This window comes from Falco cherrug, chromosome 4 (genome assembly GCF_023634085.1).
Source record: "Falco cherrug isolate bFalChe1 chromosome 4, bFalChe1.pri, whole genome shotgun sequence".
In the NCBI taxonomy this organism is placed as follows: Eukaryota; Metazoa; Chordata; class Aves; order Falconiformes; family Falconidae; genus Falco; species Falco cherrug.
The window spans coordinates 48,807,872-48,827,856 of NC_073700.1; the positions used below are offsets into that span (position 1 = coordinate 48,807,872).

General features: G+C 53.8%; 1 protein-coding gene across 3 annotated transcripts in view; it reads right to left on the minus strand.

Annotated features, from left to right (window-relative positions):
• Positions 1-19,985, minus strand: part of ZBTB7A (zinc finger and BTB domain containing 7A) — a 23,292-nt gene continuing 3,307 nt past the window's right edge. The window contains exons 1-4 of one of the 3 annotated variants that reach the window (XM_027801377.2): positions 18,371-19,167; positions 8,513-8,713; positions 7,209-8,416; positions 1-2,916 (exon numbers count right to left, since the gene is read on the minus strand). In XM_027801377.2, coding sequence (XP_027657178.1) covers positions 2,463-2,916; positions 7,209-8,401 — 1,647 coding nt within the window. In that variant the 5' untranslated portion in view covers positions 8,402-8,416; positions 8,513-8,713; positions 18,371-19,167 and the 3' untranslated portion in view covers positions 1-2,462. Of the gene's footprint in view, positions 2,917-7,208; positions 8,417-8,512; positions 8,714-18,370; positions 19,168-19,985 lie in introns of those variants that run through there. The other 2 variants (XM_014277731.3, XM_055706962.1) reach the window with 2 other exon arrangements.

A 19,985-nucleotide genomic window follows, 5' to 3' on the forward strand; every position in this document is an offset into this window, starting at 1 on the left:
TTACAATAAAGAACCTCAAGTAAATGTCTATTTACAAATCCACGCTTAATTTTTTTTGTTGGTTTTTGGTTTTTTGTTTTTTTTGTTTTTTTTTTAAATATGCCAGAATTAGCCAGTGCTACGCAAAGGTTCAGCCCGGCCGGGGTCTCGCTGGGGGGGGGTTGCTGCTGAGCCCTCCCCACCCCAGAGCCCCCGCTGCCGGCCTGGATCTGAGTCCCTCCGGCACCTTCCCAGGAGGATTCGATGCCCAAATCTGAATTTGCCGGCCCAGGGGGGAACTGGGAGGGATGCGAAGCCCATGGGGAGCATCACGGCCCCCCCCGGCTCCGGGGTGGGTGGGAGAGACGTCTGGACTAGCACTGGCTAGAAAACATCAAAGAAATAAAATTTAAAAAAAAATTATAATAAAGGGTGTGGGGAAAAATGAACAATACACAAAACCAAAACAAAACCCCATGATTCCTGCCTAAAATTCAAGCTTCCATGGTTTTTTCTGTTTTTTAATTCGTGAAGTGCAATGACTTCGGAGGGTCTGGTGTCAGGGCATGTCACAGAACCTAATTAGCATCGTTCCTCCCATCGGACACCTTGCGGCTTTTATTACTCCATGAAATATAACTTGGATTCTGCCTATGGTTTTGTTTTTCTTTTTTAAATATATATATATATATACACATTTTTCTTACAAAAATAAATTTAGGATTTTTTTTTTAATAATATTTTTTTTTTCCGTAGAAGTTGGTTTTCATTTGTAAACATGTTTTGCTTTTGCTTTTTAAATTAAGATAAAGTGATCTCAAAGTACCCGTTCCATTGCAAAGTGCTAAGACTTCTTTGTTTGTTTTTTTTTTATTTTTTTAGCATGGTTTTTTTTTTATTTTTTATTGCTTTTTCTGCATTAAATAAACATCCATCTCTTCCCCACCCCCACCACTCAGCCCTCCCCCCCAGCACACACTCCCCTCTCACTCCCTCTCCAAAATACATTCGGCCAAACCTGCTCTTGCTTTGAAAGTAAAAACAAAACACCAAAAGGAAAAAAAAAACCAAAACAAAACCAAAAAAAAAAAAAAAAGGAAGAGAATCTAAAAAGTGCTTTCAAAATAAAAGGGCTTAAAATCTCTTTTTCATTTAAAAATGTGCATTCAGAAAACAGGTGACCAGCTGAAAGGTGCCTTTTCTTATCCTCTGCTAACCCCGAGGGTTATATACCCGCCTCTAGAGCCATATAGCATCTATATATATATATATATATATATATATAATTTGGGAATGGGGGCTGGGGGAGCCAGGGCCACTGCAGCTCGCCTCCCCCCCCGCCCAAAGGTCTCCTGCCCCTTTAAGGGAGACCTCAAATAACCTTTTTTAGAAGGAATTTGCCATTTTTAGGCGCTTTCGGGGCGTGCGGGAACACTGCTGCGTTGACTCAGTGCCTAAAATATACGGGGGGGGAGGAGGGGAGGGGGGTGTTCCCCCCCCAGACCCAAATTCTGCCGGGGGGGCGGGTGCTGGGAAGGGCCTGGTGGGATCTGCGCTGTGCCAGGTCCAGCTCAGCCCCTTCCCGGCACCTGCCGCACCCGCCGGGATGGGGATGGATGCAGGGATGGGCACTGGGATGGATGCACTGGTGTGGTGGCAGGTGCTCCAGCCAAGCCAGCGTCCCCAGCCCCGGGTGTCCCCAGCCCCGGGTGTCCCCAGCCCCGGGCGTCCCCTGCCCCGGGTGTCCCCAGCCCCACGTGTCGGCCACCCGCTGCTGACCGCAGCCCTGCAAAATCCTGCTCATCCACTCACACGATTAGGCAATTTTCGGCAATTTTGGGCCATTTTCTACACCGACCCACAGCTGTCGGCTCCCCTCTCTGGCAAATTCAGCTTCGCACCAGGGCTGGTGGAAAGGACCCGCACCCCCTACCCCAAAAAAACGACCCACCTCTGTCCCGGGATGCAGCAACCACAACATCTCGCGCCACCGGAGCTTCAATTCCCAAAAAGCGGAGGGGGGAAGGCTGCCCCGCTCCCCCGGCCCTCCGAGGCACCGTGTACCGCCCGCCCTGAAAGAGCCCTTCTGCTCCTACCACTTTTTTTTTTTTTCGATTTTTGCTTTTTTTTTCCTTAAATAGATCTCTCTCTGAAATAAGTTTTTTTTTGTTTTTTGTTTTTTTTTTTAACGTGTGTTTGGACACAAAATAAAGCTTTGGATTTACATGGAAGCTCTTTTCCATGCGACAGAGCCACTTTCCATCCCCACCCCGTGCTTCCTAGCGTCTGCCTTTCCAAGAAAAGGTCCTTGGCTACTGAGGGATCCTTGGGGGAGCCCTGCTTACGATGGGAAGATTGGAAACGTAATATATATATATTTTTTTTCTGTTTTTTTTTTTAAAAAAAAGGGAGAGAAACATCTTTAAAGAGAAAAATCGGAGGAAAAGTACTAACTAGATTTTGTGACACTCTGTTTTTTTGGTTTAGGAGAGTCCTTGCGTGTTACCCTCAGACGACCCTCCTGCTACATTCAATCCTGATGCTTCATTATTTGAATTATCCTCAAAGTGCTGCTGCTCCTCGCCGTCCCTCTGCAGGGTGTCCTCTGATTCTTGACTCTCCCCACCGACTTGAAAACTTCCATCTTCGGGGTTCCCCGTAGGGGTGGTAGGCAGATCCCCAGCATCTCTCACCCGGGGTTTACGGCCCCTCCTGGATGGAATACCGTTGCATCCATCTTTTTTAAGGTGCCTGTGCAAGTGGTCGGAGCGGACGAAAGTCTTGCGGCAGCTGTCGCACTGGTAGGGCCGCAGGCCGGTGTGGACGCGCATGTGGTTCTTCAAGTCGTAGTTGTGAGCGAAAGCGGCGCCGCATTGCTGGCACAAGTACGGCTTCTCCCCCGTGTGCTTCCTCATGTGAACCTTCAGCTTGTCCTGCCTGCGTGGAGAGAAAGGACAGGGGGGGCAGGTCAGCCTGGGGGTCTGCCCTGGGCCTGGAGCCCGCTACGGGGTCCAGCATCAGTACGGGGCTGAGCAGTGCCCGGCACCAGGCTGAACATCGGCTGGTACGGGGCTGAGCATCGATATAGGGCTGAGCATCGGCTGGTAGGGGGCTGAGCATCGATATGGGGCTGAGCATTGGCTGGTACGGGGCTGAGCATCAGTACGAGGCTGAGCATTGGCTGGTACGGGGCTGAGCATCAGTACGGGGCTGAGCATCAGCTGGTACAGGGCTGAGCATCAGTACGGGGCTGAGCATTGGCTGGTACGGGGCTGAGCATTGATATGGGGCTGAGCATCGATATGGGGCTGAGCATCGGCTGGTATGGGGCTGAGCATCGATACGGGGCTGAGCATCGATACGGGGCTGAGCATCGGCTGGTACGGGGCTGAGCATCAGTACGGGGCTGAGCATCGATACGGGGCTGAACATCGGCTAGTATGGGGCTGAGCATCGATACGGGGCTGAGCATCGGCTGGTACAGGGCTGAGCATCGATATGGGGCTGAACATCGATATAGGACCAAGCATTGATATGGGGCTGAGCGTTGCCTGGTACGGGGCTGAGTGCTGCCTCGTATGGGAATGAACATCAATACAGGACTGAGCATCAATATGGGGCTGAGCATCACCTGATACAGGGCTGAGCATTGATACAGGGCTGAGCACCACCCAGTATAGGGCTGAGCAGTGCCTAGCACGGGGCTGAGTGTCACCTGGTACAGGGGCTGAGCATCACTGGGTACAGGGCTGAGAATCTGTACGGGGCTGAGCATCACCCAGTATGGGGCTGAGCAGTGCCCTGCACAGGGCTGAACATCAATATGGGGCTGAATGTCACCCAGTACGGGGCTGAGCATCCATATGGGGCTGAGCGTCATCTGGTATGCGGCTGAGCATCGATACAGGGTTGAGCATCCATATAGGGCGTCACATGGTACAGGGCTGAGCATGGATATGTGGCTGAGCATCACCTGGTACAGGGTTGAGTATCAGTACAAGGGCTGAGCACCGCCCTGCACAGGGCTGCACGTTGCCTGGTATGGGGCTGAGCATCAATATGGGGCTCAGCATTGCCTGGTATGGGGCTGAGCATTGATATGGGGCTGAGTGTCACACCAGTACGGGGCTGTGTTGCCTGGTATGGGGCTGAGCATCGGTACGGGGCTGAACGCTGCCCAGTACAGGACCAAGCATCAGCACAGGGCTGAGCATCAGCTGGTACGGAGCCAAGCATTGGTACATGGCTGAGCATCAGCACAGGGCTGAGCACCAGTATGGGGCCCAGCACCGCCTGGCCTGGGTGGCCGTGGCAGGGCCCACACTGCCGAGCTCGCTGCAGCCAGGGGAGGGCAGCTGCAGCAGCCAGGCTGGGGGCCAACAAGGCCACGTGAGCACAGCATCTCGCTTCTTCCTGAAGGAGAAAAAAAATCAGGCCCAAAGCACGTGGTGGCAGCGAGGAGCACCATCCCTGCCCGGCGGAGGGCGAGGGAACCACTCGCCTCTGCCCAAGTGGATCTGGCCCCATCCCTTGCTGCTCTCCCGCATGGAAGAGGCAGGTGCCAGCCCCGTGCCCCGCCCCCCCCCCCCCACAGCCACCCCTGCCTGTGCCCCCCGGGGGGGGCGGGGGAAGCTCTGCAGCACGATGCCACAGAAACTCTGAACCTTGCGGGAAGGATCAAAACACCGAGGCCCTTGTGTCCACCTCTGGTTTTAATGCAGATCCCACCGGAGCTGGGAAGGTGGGCCTTGCTTAAAGCAGCGTGGCATGCAGCAGCACATCAAAACAGCTTTTTTCAAATAAAATTTTATAATATATATAATTTTATAAGTATTTATAATTTTTATAGACTCACTCTGCCTTTCTTTCAGAAGATTAAGAATGCCATTGCCGCTCCTCCCCCGTGAATGCCGAGGAACCAGGAAGCACAAGCAAGCAAAAATCAGCACAAACCGCCGGGCTCTGGTCCCCACCTGGCGACGAGGGGGTGGCAGGGAAACACCCCACGCAAAACAGCCCTGGCTCCTCCTCCTGCCTTTACCCCAAAAGCTCCTTCAAGAGCAGGGACTGCTCCTTGCTCAGCAGGGTTCCCGCACCCAGGCTTCCCCAGCCCACCAGGATGCACGGCCTTGTTAACAGCACAGGGAAGAGATCTGTTTTCAAGCAATACGCTGTCAAGGGATGGGATGAGGATGGGGAAGGAGAGCATGGTGAAGGAATGCAAGATAATGGTAAAATCGAGGGGAAAAATCAGGATGATGGAGTGCTCAGTCAGGTTTGCACCCATTCTTGCATTGGGAGCCTCTGAGATAAGGCTTCAAGCACAGCCTGGGTGCTGGGGGAGAAGCAGCAAAAAGCAACTCATTGACATCGCTGTTGGGAAGCCCCCAGAGCAGAGCTGGGCCAGCAGCTTGGGTTTATCACACTCTGCTGTACCCCACGGCAGGCTGTGCTGGGGGGGTGAGGCTCACGCACCCCCAGAGAGCCAGGTGAGAGCAGAAGGAGCTGGAAACCAGCCGGGACTTTGAGCAGCAGGCTCATGGAAGGTCTTCCACAACCACTGCGAACACCAGAGCCGAGCTCAGCAGCCGCTGTCGGGGCGAGACAGGCAATGGGGCACAGCGGGGCTGAGCACGGCTCCCCGTCCCCGTCTGGGCTTCCCCATGCCCAGACGGCAGCTGGGGGAAGAAGCAGGGGGTATCGCTTGGCTGGAAAATAGCGCAGCCTGGGTGTAGGATGAAAGGGCCTCGTTTATGGGGGTGGGAGGCAGCTTCCACCCCGTTCTCTGCAATGCCAGGCCCGCCCAGGAGCATGTCCCCATCCGAAACCCACAGGAGGAGGCCGAGATCGCCAAGCGACGAGGTGGCACTGCCCCACCGCCCTCCTCTCCCAAAAAGCCCCCCACCTCCCCTCTCCGCCACCCCCAAGGCCGATGGCTGCCAGGGACCCTGTAGCATTTCCACATCTTCCAGCTCCCGGGTGCGTGAGGACCTTGGACCGCTCAGGTGCGGCAGCCGGATCCTGCACAGGGCTGTGTGCGCAGCACCCAGGCGCCCCGACACACGCGGGACAGATCCGGCACGGGGCAGGGAGGTGCCGCGTGGCAAGGCCCAGGCACAGGGCCTGGTGCTGGGGGAGCGGCGGAGGGCTGGCATCCTGCCCCCGCCATTATCTGCATTCCTCAGCTATCCAACGTGGGGCTGGGTGCGGCCACGGCCATGGCGCACCGAGGGGAGGGGGCCAGCAGCGCCGGGGGCAGGACACAGCCTCCTGCCCATGTCCCAGCACCAGAGGCTTCACCCCAGACTGCCCACAGCGGGGCACAGCCCCATAGACCCCCCCTCAAGGACAAGGCTCTGGGGAAGGGCTGGCCCTGGCAGCAGAGCAGTGGGCACTGGTGAAACTGGGAATGTTTCAGCAGGCAGAGCAGGCAGTCTGGCTCCTCTGCCAGGCAGCCCACGCAGCCCCTCAGCAGGGCCAGGGGGGCACTGGGATGGGACCCCCGCCCCAGCTCAGCCATCACAGCCGCAGAGACCAGAGAGAGGAGGCGGCGCTGCAACGCGTGGACTCGAGTGAACCGGAGGAATCCAAACAATATCCCCTTTCTTCAGCGTTCCCGCAGCGGAGGGAAGGAGCGGAGGAACCCTGATTAGAAACAGGGCTGAGGCAAACGCCCCCGGGGAGCTGAACCAAGGCACTGGGGGGTGTTGTTCGGGGCAGCCATCGCTTAGCCCATCACGGTTTACTGAGAGATGACACAAGCAGTGCAAGGTCCAACCTCTTCCCAACCCAACTGCCAGCCAGCAGCACTTCTGTCACCCCACAGAGCCATTTCTAAACGACTCTCGCCTCAACCCTAGGCGCTTTGGCCACGATGGAAAAACCAAGGGCTGCAGCTCCATTTCATCAACCACATCGTTTGGCCTCAGCAGAAGCCCGGGTCTGGCCAGGTTTCCAGCAGAGTTCAGCAACTGAGGACACCGGGACAGCACGGCACTGGCTATCAAGCCACACTCCTTGAGACATCTCAAGGATCACACACCCAAATTGCTCATCTCTTTGGAACAAACTCTGGCCCTCCATATATCCAGCTCACCTGTTAAGATGGAAATTAGTTGAGCAGGCAAGATAAAATGGCACAAGACCAGCCCTGCGCCAGCCCCCAGGGAAAGCCAAGAGCTGGTTTTGTGTGACAGTCCCCTCGCCCGCAGCGTCTGCCCACTCCTTACCTGGTGAATCGGACTTTGCAAATGTTGCACTCGTAGGGCTTCTCCCCGGTGTGGGTGCGGATGTGGCGCGGCAGCTTGCCAGCCCCCTGGATCACCTTCTCACAGATGGGGCACTTTTGGAATGCTTTTGCCCTGATCTTCTTCTCCACCTTCTGGGACCAGGACGGATACACATCGCCCTCATTCGAACTGCCGAAATATTTCAAGTAATAATCCATGACCCCATCATCATCCTTTCGGTCATCCTCCCCGAGCTGCTGTCTCCCCACAGAATTCATCATTTGCTGTAGCAGGGCACTAGCAGCCAAGCCATCCACCTCCCTCGCATCATCCTCCGTGTCCGCTCCAGCAGGAGCGAAGCTGGGGGAGTCGCCGGCTTCCTGCTGGTCCAGAGGCCCCCCCAGGGTCCCCTCCTCTTCTCCCGGTGTGGGCAGGCCACGGCTGCTGTAATGTCCATTCTGAGAAGGTGAAAATAGAGAGCCAGGAGCCACCGCCTCCTCCTCCTCTCTGTCCAGCCACATGGCTGGGTTGCTGTCAGGATCACAGTCATTCACCTTTGGTCTTTCGTTTAGAGGGGCTTGTGAGTAGAAGTCCATGCCATTGCAGTCCGGCTCCTCCTCCTCCTCTTGGCCTCGGAAGTTCAGTCTCTGAAGGTCTCTCAACTCTGGGTTGGTCCACGGAAAGCTGCCTTGGTGGCCATTGACAGGGTTGCTCTGGAAGAACTCCAGGTACTCTTTTGCTCTGAGATGGTTCCTTTGATCAATTTGATCTACTGTATCCATCTGGTCATTTTTGGCCAGAATCTTCCTGTCCAGGAGATCCGTGCAAACATCCCTTACTGCCGGGATCTCCAGCAGTGTGGCAGCATTGAGGATGTCATTGACGTTCGAAGTGCTGACAGTAAGGGTTGCGGTGTAAGCGAACTCCAGCAGAGCCGACAAGGCGTCTGCACTCACAAAGTCTATCTCATACACGTTTTGCTGGTCCACCACTAACCCTGAGGTGAAAAGCTTCTTGAAGTACTGGCTGCATGCTGCCAGGACGGAGCGGTGGGTGGGGAACTCCTGGCCTTCCACCAAGATGACCACGTCGCACAACAGCCCGTTGTTTCTCTGCTCATTCAGACTGCTGAGGATGTCACTGCTGTGATCGGGGAACGGGATCCCTATGGGGCCGTCCACGCCACCCGCCATCTTCAACGCAAAAGGCTACGAGAGAAGAAGGAAAGAGCAATGAGTCACAGGGGCCTTGGCTGCTCGGAGGCATCACAGCGCACAGGCAAGCTCCCAGCACAGAGCAGGTACCTGTCGACCGACGCCAGCACGCTCTGCAGCAAGCACTAGCTACCGGCTCACACATCCTCTGCACCCCTCCACATCACCGCCAGGCCCGCTGTCCTGCCTGGCATCTAAGACATGCCTCCATCGGCAGGCGAGGACGGACCCGTGCTTATCTTCACGCTGGGAAGGAGGAGAAATGCAGCCCAGGTGCTCTCAAGCTAGAGGCTGGAAGAACAGCTGAATTAGCACAAATCTGGGCCAGAGTAAGCAAGCCTTGGCAAGGACCAGAGTTAATACAGCCAGGCAGCATCTGGACCAAGCTGGCAGGCATGCCCGGCATTGGGCTACAGCGGCTTGAACCTCACCAGTGTACCCCAGTCCATCTCTGGGAGTATTTCCCATTCCCACCACTTCTACCGGAAAGGTCCCCTGCTCATTCAGCCTCGCTCTGCCCAGCCCAACTCCTGGTACAATCACATAATTGCTGGGGAAACTGTTCCCGTTGGTTGTCCCTGGGGTCCCAGGGTCTGCAGGTACCTCAGAAGCTGGCAGCCAGCATCCTTTGGAAAGGGCACACCAGCAAGCCCAGCACTCGAGGGCACTGGTGTGCGGGAACAGAGCGACACCAACCACCCCACCCTGCTGCTAAGGGCGTTTTGCAGAGAGACGAGCTTCAACGCTAAAACTTAAGGCACCCACCGCACCGTGCCCAGGAACAGGAGCCTCTGCACTGGCCAGAGGGGAAAGGAGACCGGTCTCATGAAGCACTGGCAGCAGACCTGGCACCAGCCCCCTGCATCCCAAGGCTTTCAGCAGAAGCAGCAGTTCTTTCCAACACCGAGGGTTTGGTTGGGAAAAGATAAAGAAGTCAGTCACTCCTGACATGCTAGCGCAACACAAACGGAGCCACCTGACTGTAAATTCATCCCCTCTCTTTCCAGAGCTGAAAAAGCCAGGGTGCACCGAGCAGCTCCGTTTGGGAAGGATCCCCCTTTGCCGGGAGAAGGGCACTGGGGTCAAACCCAGGCAAGAGTGAAACCTGCCCAGCTTCACCATGCTGCCTGCCTTGAACGAGCCCCTCAACTTCTCCCAAGCCCAGTCTTCGGATCCCCAAAACCGAGAACAGTACTTCCCTGCTCTCCATCTCAAACAGTAAACCCACATACTGCTGGCAGCAGAGATGCTCTCTGCCTATAAATCAATAAATCGGCTGCCTCCGCCCCAAGCATGGGGATCGTTAGGAGATAAGACATCCGCGCATATATAATTTGCTTCACAAAACAACTTGTCACAAGCACGGTATCAAAGTCCCCAGTTTACAGATAGAGAAACTGAGGCACAGCGGGAAGTGGCCTGCCCCACATGACGGAGCAGGGGGCTGGCTGAGTCAGGATCACATCCAGAACAGAAGTAATTATACAGGAAGCAACTCCCAGCACCACGTTACAGCATGGGGAGCTAGCAACCAGGTTGCAAAACAACGCTCACTTCCCGACACACACACCCACCCCCATTCTGCACTTGCTAGCAGATTTCTCAGTAGTTCTTATTTTTAAAAAGCTTCATTAATTCAAGGGGGGAAAAAAGGAATTTCTGCACTTTCTTTAATACAAAGAAAAGGCAGAAGGCAGTTCTGAGTCTGTGAAACAACAGCCTGAAACAAACCCCTCGATATTGAACAGTAACACCTGAAGCTCAGCATGCAAACGCGATGGGGGAGTCAGGGTGGGAGGGAAGAACCCAAGGGCTGGATGCACAAGGCAGCCGGCACAAATCCTGCCACGAAGGCCAAGCACCCAAGACAGGCGGCTTCCCGAGACACCTGGAACAAGGGCACCAACGCCAGAGCCGCCTCCTGGGCTCCCACAGGGGCAGATTTGAACTCAAAGCTCTTATTTCATGGGGCTTTCAGATAAGGGGTCCTTGCAGGAAAAGGCTGTTTGACGGCTGAGCGCTGCTTGGGGACCAAGACTCACTCCGAATTTAGGCACTGGCTTCAGACGTGACCTTGGCAAGGTCACCGCGTCTCTGCACCGGCAGGTGGTCCCAGGGACCCCTCCTGGCCTCCCGAGGGACTGGGCTACACCAGGGGAGGCCTCCACTGCCTCGGCATCGCTTGCCCCATTCCCACCATGGCAATCCCAGAGCTCCCTGAAACACCCCAACCTGAGCCGCTGAGGCACACCGCTCCCTGGAAAAGCGGATCTGATACCTCTGCCCACCCTGCAATGCCCCCTGGTCCTGAAAAGTGAGATTAGAGCACCCCTTCCACCCCTTTCCCCTCTAGGTTAGATGCTTTACAAAGCTTTTCCCCGCTGCTCTAAAGAGAATTTGAGCTGCATGAAGCATTTTGAAGCTTTGGGCAATAGTCTTCTGGACAGTCAAGCTTCATCACCCACACAACCGGGCTTTGTCGGCCACGGTGCCTGGCTCTGGGGACCGAGGGGGCCTGGGGGAGCAAGTAAGGCCATGCAGGCAAGGTCACCCCCCCGGCCAGGGGGCCGGGACAATCGGCCGGACAGTGTGGGAACGGCTGCAGGGTCATGAGACTGCCGAGGGCTGGCATGGAAAGTTGTACAACTTCGCAACTCATTCTCCTCGCACAACACGCCCTTTGTGTCCTTCATCTGCAGCGGCAGAGAACGTCGAGGGGCAAACAGGCTGCCCTGAGCCCCCCAGGCACAGCTTCGGCACCCGGACGCTCAGGCCGTGGCTAGAGACACAGCCCTTAAAATAAAAAAAAATTTAAAAAAAAAAAAAAATCACAAATCACACCCTGCTCCCTTTTCAGGGGGCTGAACAGCCAGAGTATTGAAGCCTGGGGATTAGTTAACAAGAGACAGAGCCTTCCACCTTTACAGGTTCAAAAAAACCCACCCCACTGCCTGCCTGCAGTAGGTGCAGCAACAGGGCACGACGCCACGGCAGAGGGATTGGTGAAATCTGCTTGGAAAGGTCCCGACGACCAGGTGACAAGTGACAAAAGCCGTTGGCACAACCACCAGCTAGTCCCCTCCTTGGCAAGAATAAGGTCTGAATGGGCCACCAAGGGGGAGCTTCAACTACTGACCTAAATTTCCCAGGCAGCTCTTTTCTCTCCCTACACCCTCCGCCCGCCGAAAAGGCATTACACACTTGGTGTCCCAGACTGCGCGTCTCTGCAGGGCTGCAAAGATGCCACATTTCACCCCGAAGCGGCTGCGTTTTGAGAGATTGCTCTCACATGTAACTTGCTGCAGCTGAGGGCTCACAGTCAACTTAAAATACGGTCCATTCGAAAGGGGTGAGTTTACAACAATACCGGAGCTCTCAAATTTATTTACAAACCTGGCACAGCACGACCTGCATCCTTAACTACCCAGCTAACGTCGCTTTTATCGGTGCTGAGCCCCGCTCTGCATTTCCAAAATACCAACACAACTGAGCCTCGGCTCCCCAGGTCAGCCCGATTCCAGGCAGGAAAAAACATATTTTTTTTTGTGCTGAGCACCACGTGAGCAAGGGAAGCCCCCTCCACCTCCCCAGGACGATGCTTGCAGCAATCTCGGTCATTCCACATCTGACTGGTTTTGCACCGGAGCCAACTGCAGTTTGATGCTGCTCCTCAACACTAAAGGCTTATTTTCTTTTCTTAAGCTCAAGTTATCAACTTGCTCCTTTCAGACCTACTAGATGAACTAAAGAAGAGCAGAACAGAGCGTTAACCGAAACCCCTGACCTTGCACTTTACTCACCTCGAGTCCAGTGGGATGTCACCCAATCGCTTTCCTACAGGAGTTCTGGAATCTGACATTTACATTCAAATGAGACGACCACATTAAGATGTGATCACAACCAAAAGTGCTGACAAAACACTGCTTAATTACTAGTTTTCCGCATAACCTCAGTGGGATTTTCTTTTTTTTTTCCTTTTGCTTCTTTGCACTGCTTTAAAATTTAGCTGGGCGAACAGAGGAACCTGAGCAGCTTAGAAGGGCTATCAAATATGCAGGTATCAGGTGGAAGAGCTAAGCCACATCTGGTCAGCCAGTAACAGCGAATGTTTTCAATGTGCTCTTCATCCGGAAAAGATCCCAAATCGCTTTACAAAGGCAGGGCCCTCCTCTCCCGCGGAGGTGCCACCCACTCCAGCAGCACAGATGAGAAGCTTGAGCAACACCAGGCACCTGCTCGGGGCACAAAGGGAAAAATCACCGTCGCCTTTTCCAGCCAGCGCAGGGCAAAATGGCTTTAGGGCACCGCTACAACCCACAGCGCAAGGCTTCCCGGGAATAACTGCCTTTTGGGCTATGACACGTGGTTATTTGGCCTCCTGCAGCTCAAGGTGCCCGAGGAACGGAGCTCACAAGTTGCTATCCCCTATTTATCCCCTATTTCTTAGAGGAAATGCACATATGACAGTGTCAGGGCAGACTCTGCAGCAGCCCTGTGCTGTGTGCTAGAAAAGAATTATTAAAATAATGTTGCTATACAGAAAAAAAGAAAGTCAGTGGTTTACTGCCCAAGGCCCAAACATTATCCTAGCCCTCACTCACCACCGACTGGAGAAACGGGCATTTTTTCCCTATGAATAGCTCACCCCAATTATAGGTCACACAATGCAAGTCCTTGTCTCTTCCCTTTACATTTTGGGAGCAATCATCCCAGTTCCCCCCTTCCTTCTTCCAGCTGCATGGACGTATCTGCAAGCCTGGATCCCTTCAGATAAAACGCAGCTCTCTGGCCATTTGGAGCATGAGCCATCATCTCTGCTGACACCAAGCTCTGCAACAACCCAAGGACAAGCCCAAGCAGGTCTCCCTCTGCCCAGGATCCACCCTAAACTATGCAGAGGCCTCGGGAAACACACCTAGCACGCAGCAGCAGAAAGCCAAAAAGGTGGGAAGATGGTAGGCAGGAGGAAATGAGGGAGGGTGTTTTGCCTGCTTGGGAGAAGTCTCTATTTCAACCACTCTATGGTGCTATTAAAATTCAACTGCTCTCTAAAAGGAATGCGCTGTCGGCACTTTAGCGCCAAACTATCTGAATTATGTAGACCTGCAAAACAGATGCATGTTCTCGAGAGGAAGACCCTCCACATCCACAGAAGCAAACTGCACTGGATGAATAAATTAAGATAAACTAAAAGCGTGTTGACTTTTTTTAATAAATCTACATTTTTGATAATGCAATGGGAAGAAATCCTTTGTGTTTAGCAGGTAATTGAGCCATCAACAGCAAAAAGAGCAAATTCAAGCTTTCCTTTATCTTGACTGAATATCGCATCTGGGGTAAAAGACCAGAGGACACATACGGCATGACCAAGATCACGCAGCTATTGAAGTGAAGAGATCAGAGCAGAACGTGCATCCTGCAAATATCCGTGGCCTCTTTGTGGACAATATGGCTCTGTCTTCTGCGAACGGGCATGCCCTCCAGCCCCCTACACATCCCTGTCTGAAGGCACCGACTCTGGGAGCATCTTATTCCCCAGTGCCTCTGCCAGAGCTGTCAATGCAGAGTCTCTGTTACCGCAGCTCTAATTGCTGGATTTATGACATGAAGGCTCATCTAAAGAACGAGACTGACCACATCATGAGGATTCAGTTGGCTCCCAAGCAGGCACTGGGCTCCTGTTCACACAACCAGACCAAACCACCACTCCGCCGGTTCCTCAAAGCGGGGTGGTCGCTTTGTTCTGATCCTTCCAAAGACCAGAGGCTTTCCGAGCATCCTGCTCCAACATCTCAAATTTAATGTGAAGTGGAAAAACAACCAAGATGCTGCGACAGTATCTGACAAGGTAGCCTGAGCTCCTCAGTTACAGCAACCACCCTTCCTCTCAGTCCAACTCGATGAACTCGCCCCACTATCAGGTAAGCAAAACAGCTCGAGCTTTCCTTGCCACTGCCAGGTCTGACCTGCCAGGGAGGTTTGCCTCTCCCTACTGTCTAGAAATATATACCTGGGCAGCACAGGAAGCTCCAACATCAAGTCAACCCTTGTTCTAGGACTGTTTCATACCAAGCAGCTGCCCAAGGTAAAAGGAAATCTACCCAAAAACCTGCAGATACACCAACCACCGATCCTTCAGCCCAGACCAGCACCACATCCTTCATCTTAGAGGAGCCAAAGCACTTTACGAGCTGTGTATTGACAGGGAAGAACCACCTAATACACTACAGAAACAACAGTCTCTGGGGCAGGACACACAACAATTTAGCAGCACAGAAGTTCAGACAGGAAAGGAGAATCCCACATCCTGCTGCCATTGCCAAGGGAACTCGGTAGGAAGAGTATCTGCTAATTGCTCCCACTGAAGTTTGGATGGAGTGCTGGAACTGAACGCCCCTCGGACTCTCAATGAGCATCATGGGAACTTTAACGACCACAAGTAATAAAGAACCTTGATTTTCCTTCCTATTAAAATAATAATGATCCCCTCCCACAGCAGAGCACCTCAGAGGTAGGAGTGGTGCCAAGCGTTGGCTTTGCCGTGGTACCCTCTGCTCCTCAGGCCGGCCAAAAGGGGCAGCTCTGCAGAGCTGGTGGAGCAAGGACAGCCCTTCCCCAGACACCAGCCAGCCATTTCCTCGCTCAGGAACGGCTGCATCCTGTGCTCATTCAGAGAAGCCTGCGTAGGTCTGATATATTTGGCAGAGAATCTAAATCGGGCTGGAAGAGCTGCATTGAAGAATTTGGATGAAGAAGCCCCAAGCCCACATTACACCAGCGTTTCAGCTCGGATATTGAAGCGGGCTATGAAGGAACGACCGACCACCAAGCCTCTCATCAAGGTGACACATCGCCTAGCAGCTCCTGGACAGGTTTTGGGGGTAATTCAGCAGTCTCCCTGCCGGCAAACCATGGCAGCTGACTGAAGGTATCCCCAAGAGACCAACTTAAAATTTACACCTCAACCCATTTATAACCTTTTCAGTATCCAAACCTGGCCCCCTCTCAGCCGTTACCACTGTGGCAGCAGTGGGAAGAAGCAAAGGAGAACTTCACCAAGACACCTCAGTGGTGAAACAGTGCCTGCTCGTGCCAAGCCAGAACCAGAGCAAGAGCAACTGGAACCGGGCTTCCAAATCCTGCTGGCAGCGACAGGTTGCAAAGCAAGCAGCAGAAGAGATGGTGCGATCATGACAGAGTGATCACAATGAAGCAGGGAGATAATGACTACCCAAGTGGAGCTGGTCTCTTAATGAGATGCTAGAGGTCTGTGATTCCTCATCATGCTAGAGGAAATCCTAAGGGACACTGCTATGGAGCACACCAGGAAGAAGAGGGCTTGTTGCTCTTCATTCTCCAGAACTGCTTGAGTTTAAGGGCTTTTCACGTGATGGCCCAGAAGAGAAGGGACATGCCAGATGCAGGGGTTTTTTTCTACTGGCATGGACAGTGAAAGGACAAGTGCTGCTGAGGAAAGGGATCACGACTACCACCTTTAATACCAAATCCACCAAGCGACTGACTCTTCAGAAATCCCATCCTTGCTTCTCTCCCTGCCTCCCTCATTCAGACTCTGTATGTCGATCCCAACTCCAACCTCTAAGCACAACCACAACACTGAGAGCGTTACTGTTGCTTACCAAGAGAATTAAACCAAACCAGCAAAGGGCAAGTCACCTGCTGCAGTGCACAGGGCTCACTGTGACATCTCCTGAAAGCTTGGGGGATGGGGGAAGCACTGTGCATCTCCCAGGACAAGGTCTGTGGCTTTCATATAAACCTAATGCCTGATGGCATCTATCTCTAAAGATACTGGTAGCTCACTTCCACAGTTAAGAGGAGAGATGAGAGATGAGCAAACATCACGCTCTGTGATGCTGCAGATCCCTACCGATGTCAGTAAGCAGGAAGGGATTTCCTTCCAGAGCACAGCACAGCCTTGCACAGTGCACGGGGAAGTTCTGTTTCCGCTGCAGCATCAACTACCAGCAAAAACCAGAAGTCAACTTAGACCCCAACAGACGGCAGTGGTCTACTCCTGCCTGCCACGTCACACGGTGAAGCACCGTGGCTCAGCCTCCACCAGACTTGTTTCTGCACATCCGAAAGTGGCAGCCACAGCACGGCGTGGTGCAGGGCCTCCCCAACCTGCCACCCCTCCAAAAATGTCCTGCGCCACACCAACACGCGGCCCTTTTGACCACTGACAGCAACAACCGGGACATACTTCTCTTATGTTGCAAGGTTAGTTTGAACTGGTTACTCCACCCAGACCTCCTTGCCAATTTTCTCCTTTGTCATCAGAGACTGCATTTAATCCAGCAGGAATGCACCTTGGTTCAAGCCCGTGTAGTCACTGACCCAAGGCCCGCATGTGTCCCTTGACCTTCTGTGTGGGTGGGGGTTTACTTCTGTGCCACAAGCCCCCCCATCACCGGCACCATTGCTCTGCCTTGGAGTTTCTCAACGTGATGCTCCTGGGTTCATCACATGAGGTCCACACGCTGGGACCGTCACCGAGCAGCACCAACAGCCACCAGCTGGCAGGAATTTCTCCACACCGAGAAGAAACGAGCCACCATCCACCGAGGAGGCCAGGAGCCGCCCAGTGACCCTCAGACCCGGCTCAGACCCCCTTCACTCCAGCCAGGCTGCGTGCAAGTTACTCCCAGGGCTCCCTCCTTTCCTCAGCTGAACCACTGCAGCCTACGCACGCAGCCCTCAGCCTGCTGAGGCAGCCAAGCACGGTTTACAGGGCCAGGAAGGCCGGCCACCCTTGCGTTAATGGAAGCTGCTTGTTTTGCTGCTGAAACAAACTCTTCAAAAGCCAAGCCCAAGTGTGCCCACATGCCTGTTGCCACAGCCCTCCGACGGGTTTGCTCCCACATAGCTCCGCTGTTGCCATACAGAAAAGAGCAGCTCCCTGCAAAACCACAGTGGGGTTTTCGGGAGATCTTGCAGAATACCAAGCCGGTGCTATTCAGCCCCTAGTTCTCCTAAATGCTTTAGAAAGCCTCAGAAGTTACACGCAAAGAGGGGAGGGAAAATAAAAACACAGAAACACAAAACATGAAACTGCGTGTGTTTCAACCCTGGCTGAAGGACCAGCCCTTGCCTAGGAGCTCTGTGTGTACAGAAGGGGAAGGTTTCTTTTTCAACTCAAAAGCCCCCTAAACCTGGAAGCATCGAGATCCACACCAGAAATAAGCCGCCAACATTTCAAAAAAGCAACATTGGGCCCCTTCACCAAAGGGAGCGACTGAAGACACGAAGCGGCCACCGGCATTAACCTGCTGCTCAGCAAAGCACGAGGGCTGAGCAGAGGCTGCAGGGCCAGCAGCACATCCCATCCGCCCAAAGCTGGATGAAAACCAGAGCTTCTGCGGGTCGTATTTTTACACCCTCCTCCCCTTCAGAGACCAGGCATGACTGCAGACCAGCAAGAGGCCAAATCCTGCACTCCCCACTCCAGCCAAAATCTCCCCAAGTTACCATCAGCGTTTTGCCCCAAGAAAAGCCGACAGCACCTGCCCCCTTCGCACCACGCTCCCCCTCCTCCCCTGTCACAGCTTCCCTCCATCTCCTTAACCAAGGGAACCATAAGAACTGCTCAAAATCCCAAATCCTGCAGCCCCCTCCCCCAGCACCCATCCATTTCATGACCCGCTCCCTGCATGCCCAGCTCTCCCCTGAGCCCCAAAACCAACTGGTCCCTCTCCCACCCCGTAGTTCCCCTTTGCAGCCTCTGCGTCCTCCCCCTCCAAAGCTGACATTTCCTGCCCTGTTCCCCCTGCCTTCAGCATTCTGTCCGACGTCCAGCATTAATCCAATTGCCTCAAATGGCACCTCAAAGACCGGTCGCCTTTTCCACACCGGGAAGGTGGGGGAGGCGGAAAGGAAAAATAAGTAAAGAATAAGATCAGAGTTTACTGACAAAGCAGAGCGTACCGGGCAGGGCAGTCCCTTATGTAATTCCTAGTTTGTGGATAAACAGACAGCTTGTCTTGCCATTCTTGACTCCATGCGACGTGAAAAAGCGAATCCTGAGAGCAAGCATGCCATGCGCTTCATCCCTGGCAACGCTGTCCTGCCACGAAGGTCTTTTCCTTCCCTCCTCGGCGCACAACTGGGCAGCGCAGGGATGAAGGGAGGGAACGCTGAACCAGTACCGCATGTACTCTGCCTGTCGGGGCAAGAGGCTCCAAGTAACTGGAGAGCAGCAACCTGTAGCTACAAGCCTACCTGCGATGTTTGCCCAGCTCTGTGTAGGGTAGGTACTCAAGCAAACAAAAAAAAAAAAAAAAAAAATCTACTTACTGGTTTCCAGTTTGCCGGTGGGAAATAAGTAGGTGCATGAACCAGGAAGGAAATAGGGAGCACAACTGCAGCCTAACAGTGGGCAAGAGTGAGTTAAAATGCTGCGCTGGGGAGCTCAGGAGCATCCTCTGCTGTGAAAAAAAGCAGGGCAGCAGCAAGGGAGACGATCTCATGCAGCTTCACTCGGGCATTACAGAACTGCAGGGGTGGAAAGCAGGAGGAAAATGGTCCTGAAGGTGCTAACCCTTCGCAGGCAAAGAAACCACCCAGCGACCACCAGCGCTGCGTGTTCTGCCCAGGCCTCTGCACCCCGGCAGGGCACCCGGATCTGTGCGCAGCTTCGAAGCGATCGGTGAAAAGTATTTGAGCCAGCCAGGCTGTCGTCAGGGAGATCACGCTCCTGACAGGCTGGCAGTACACATTTTTTTAAGGGGTCGGCAAAGCAACGGCGTCGTCGGAAAGCCAGGGGATCTGAAAGCCAGGGGATCTGTGGCTCATCTCACCAACGTGGCCTTGGCTCCCACCTGCAGCCACAGGGCAGCTCGCACCAGTTTCCAGTTTCTCACACCTTGTCACATTAAGAGAGGACGCCGATCCCTATAGTTCCCTTCCACCTGCAGCCTGGGGCTGCTGCCCGAGATCTCGCAGGAAGATTTACAAGTCCCTCAGGCAGCTGGGTATCCAGGGGGAAGGAGCCCCACCACGATTCGAGGCACAGAACAATATTTGCTCCATTTGCACCGTGGAAGTCACATCCATGCTCTGCTACGGGAGCCAGCAATGACACCAGGGAGGCAGGGAAACTGAAACTATGCACAGAGGGAAGACGATACGGCCAGGGAGCTGGGCAAGAAACAATTGTCCCTAGATACTCGCTGAGGATCCCGACACTTGTCTGACCTCATTTACTCCTGCTCTGACGTCCTACCAGAGCTCCTCCGTCCTACCAGAGCTCCTCCGGGATCGGCGGGATGCTCCAGGCACAGGTATTGGGGCAGACACATGGCTAAGCGGCTCATGCCGATCAGGAGGCACCGAACACAAAACACGCACCAGTTTGGATCAAAGGGTCATAGGATTAGGTACAAATGCTTCTCTTCACCCTAGAGACTGACTGTCTTTCTCCCTTTCTCCGAGTTTTGCTCGTCAAATGGCTTTTAATTACAGATTAAAACTGGTCTCTTCAAATTTGAGATTAAGGCTGGTGGAGAGCATAGTTAAGAGCAACTGTTTATTGCTTTGACTA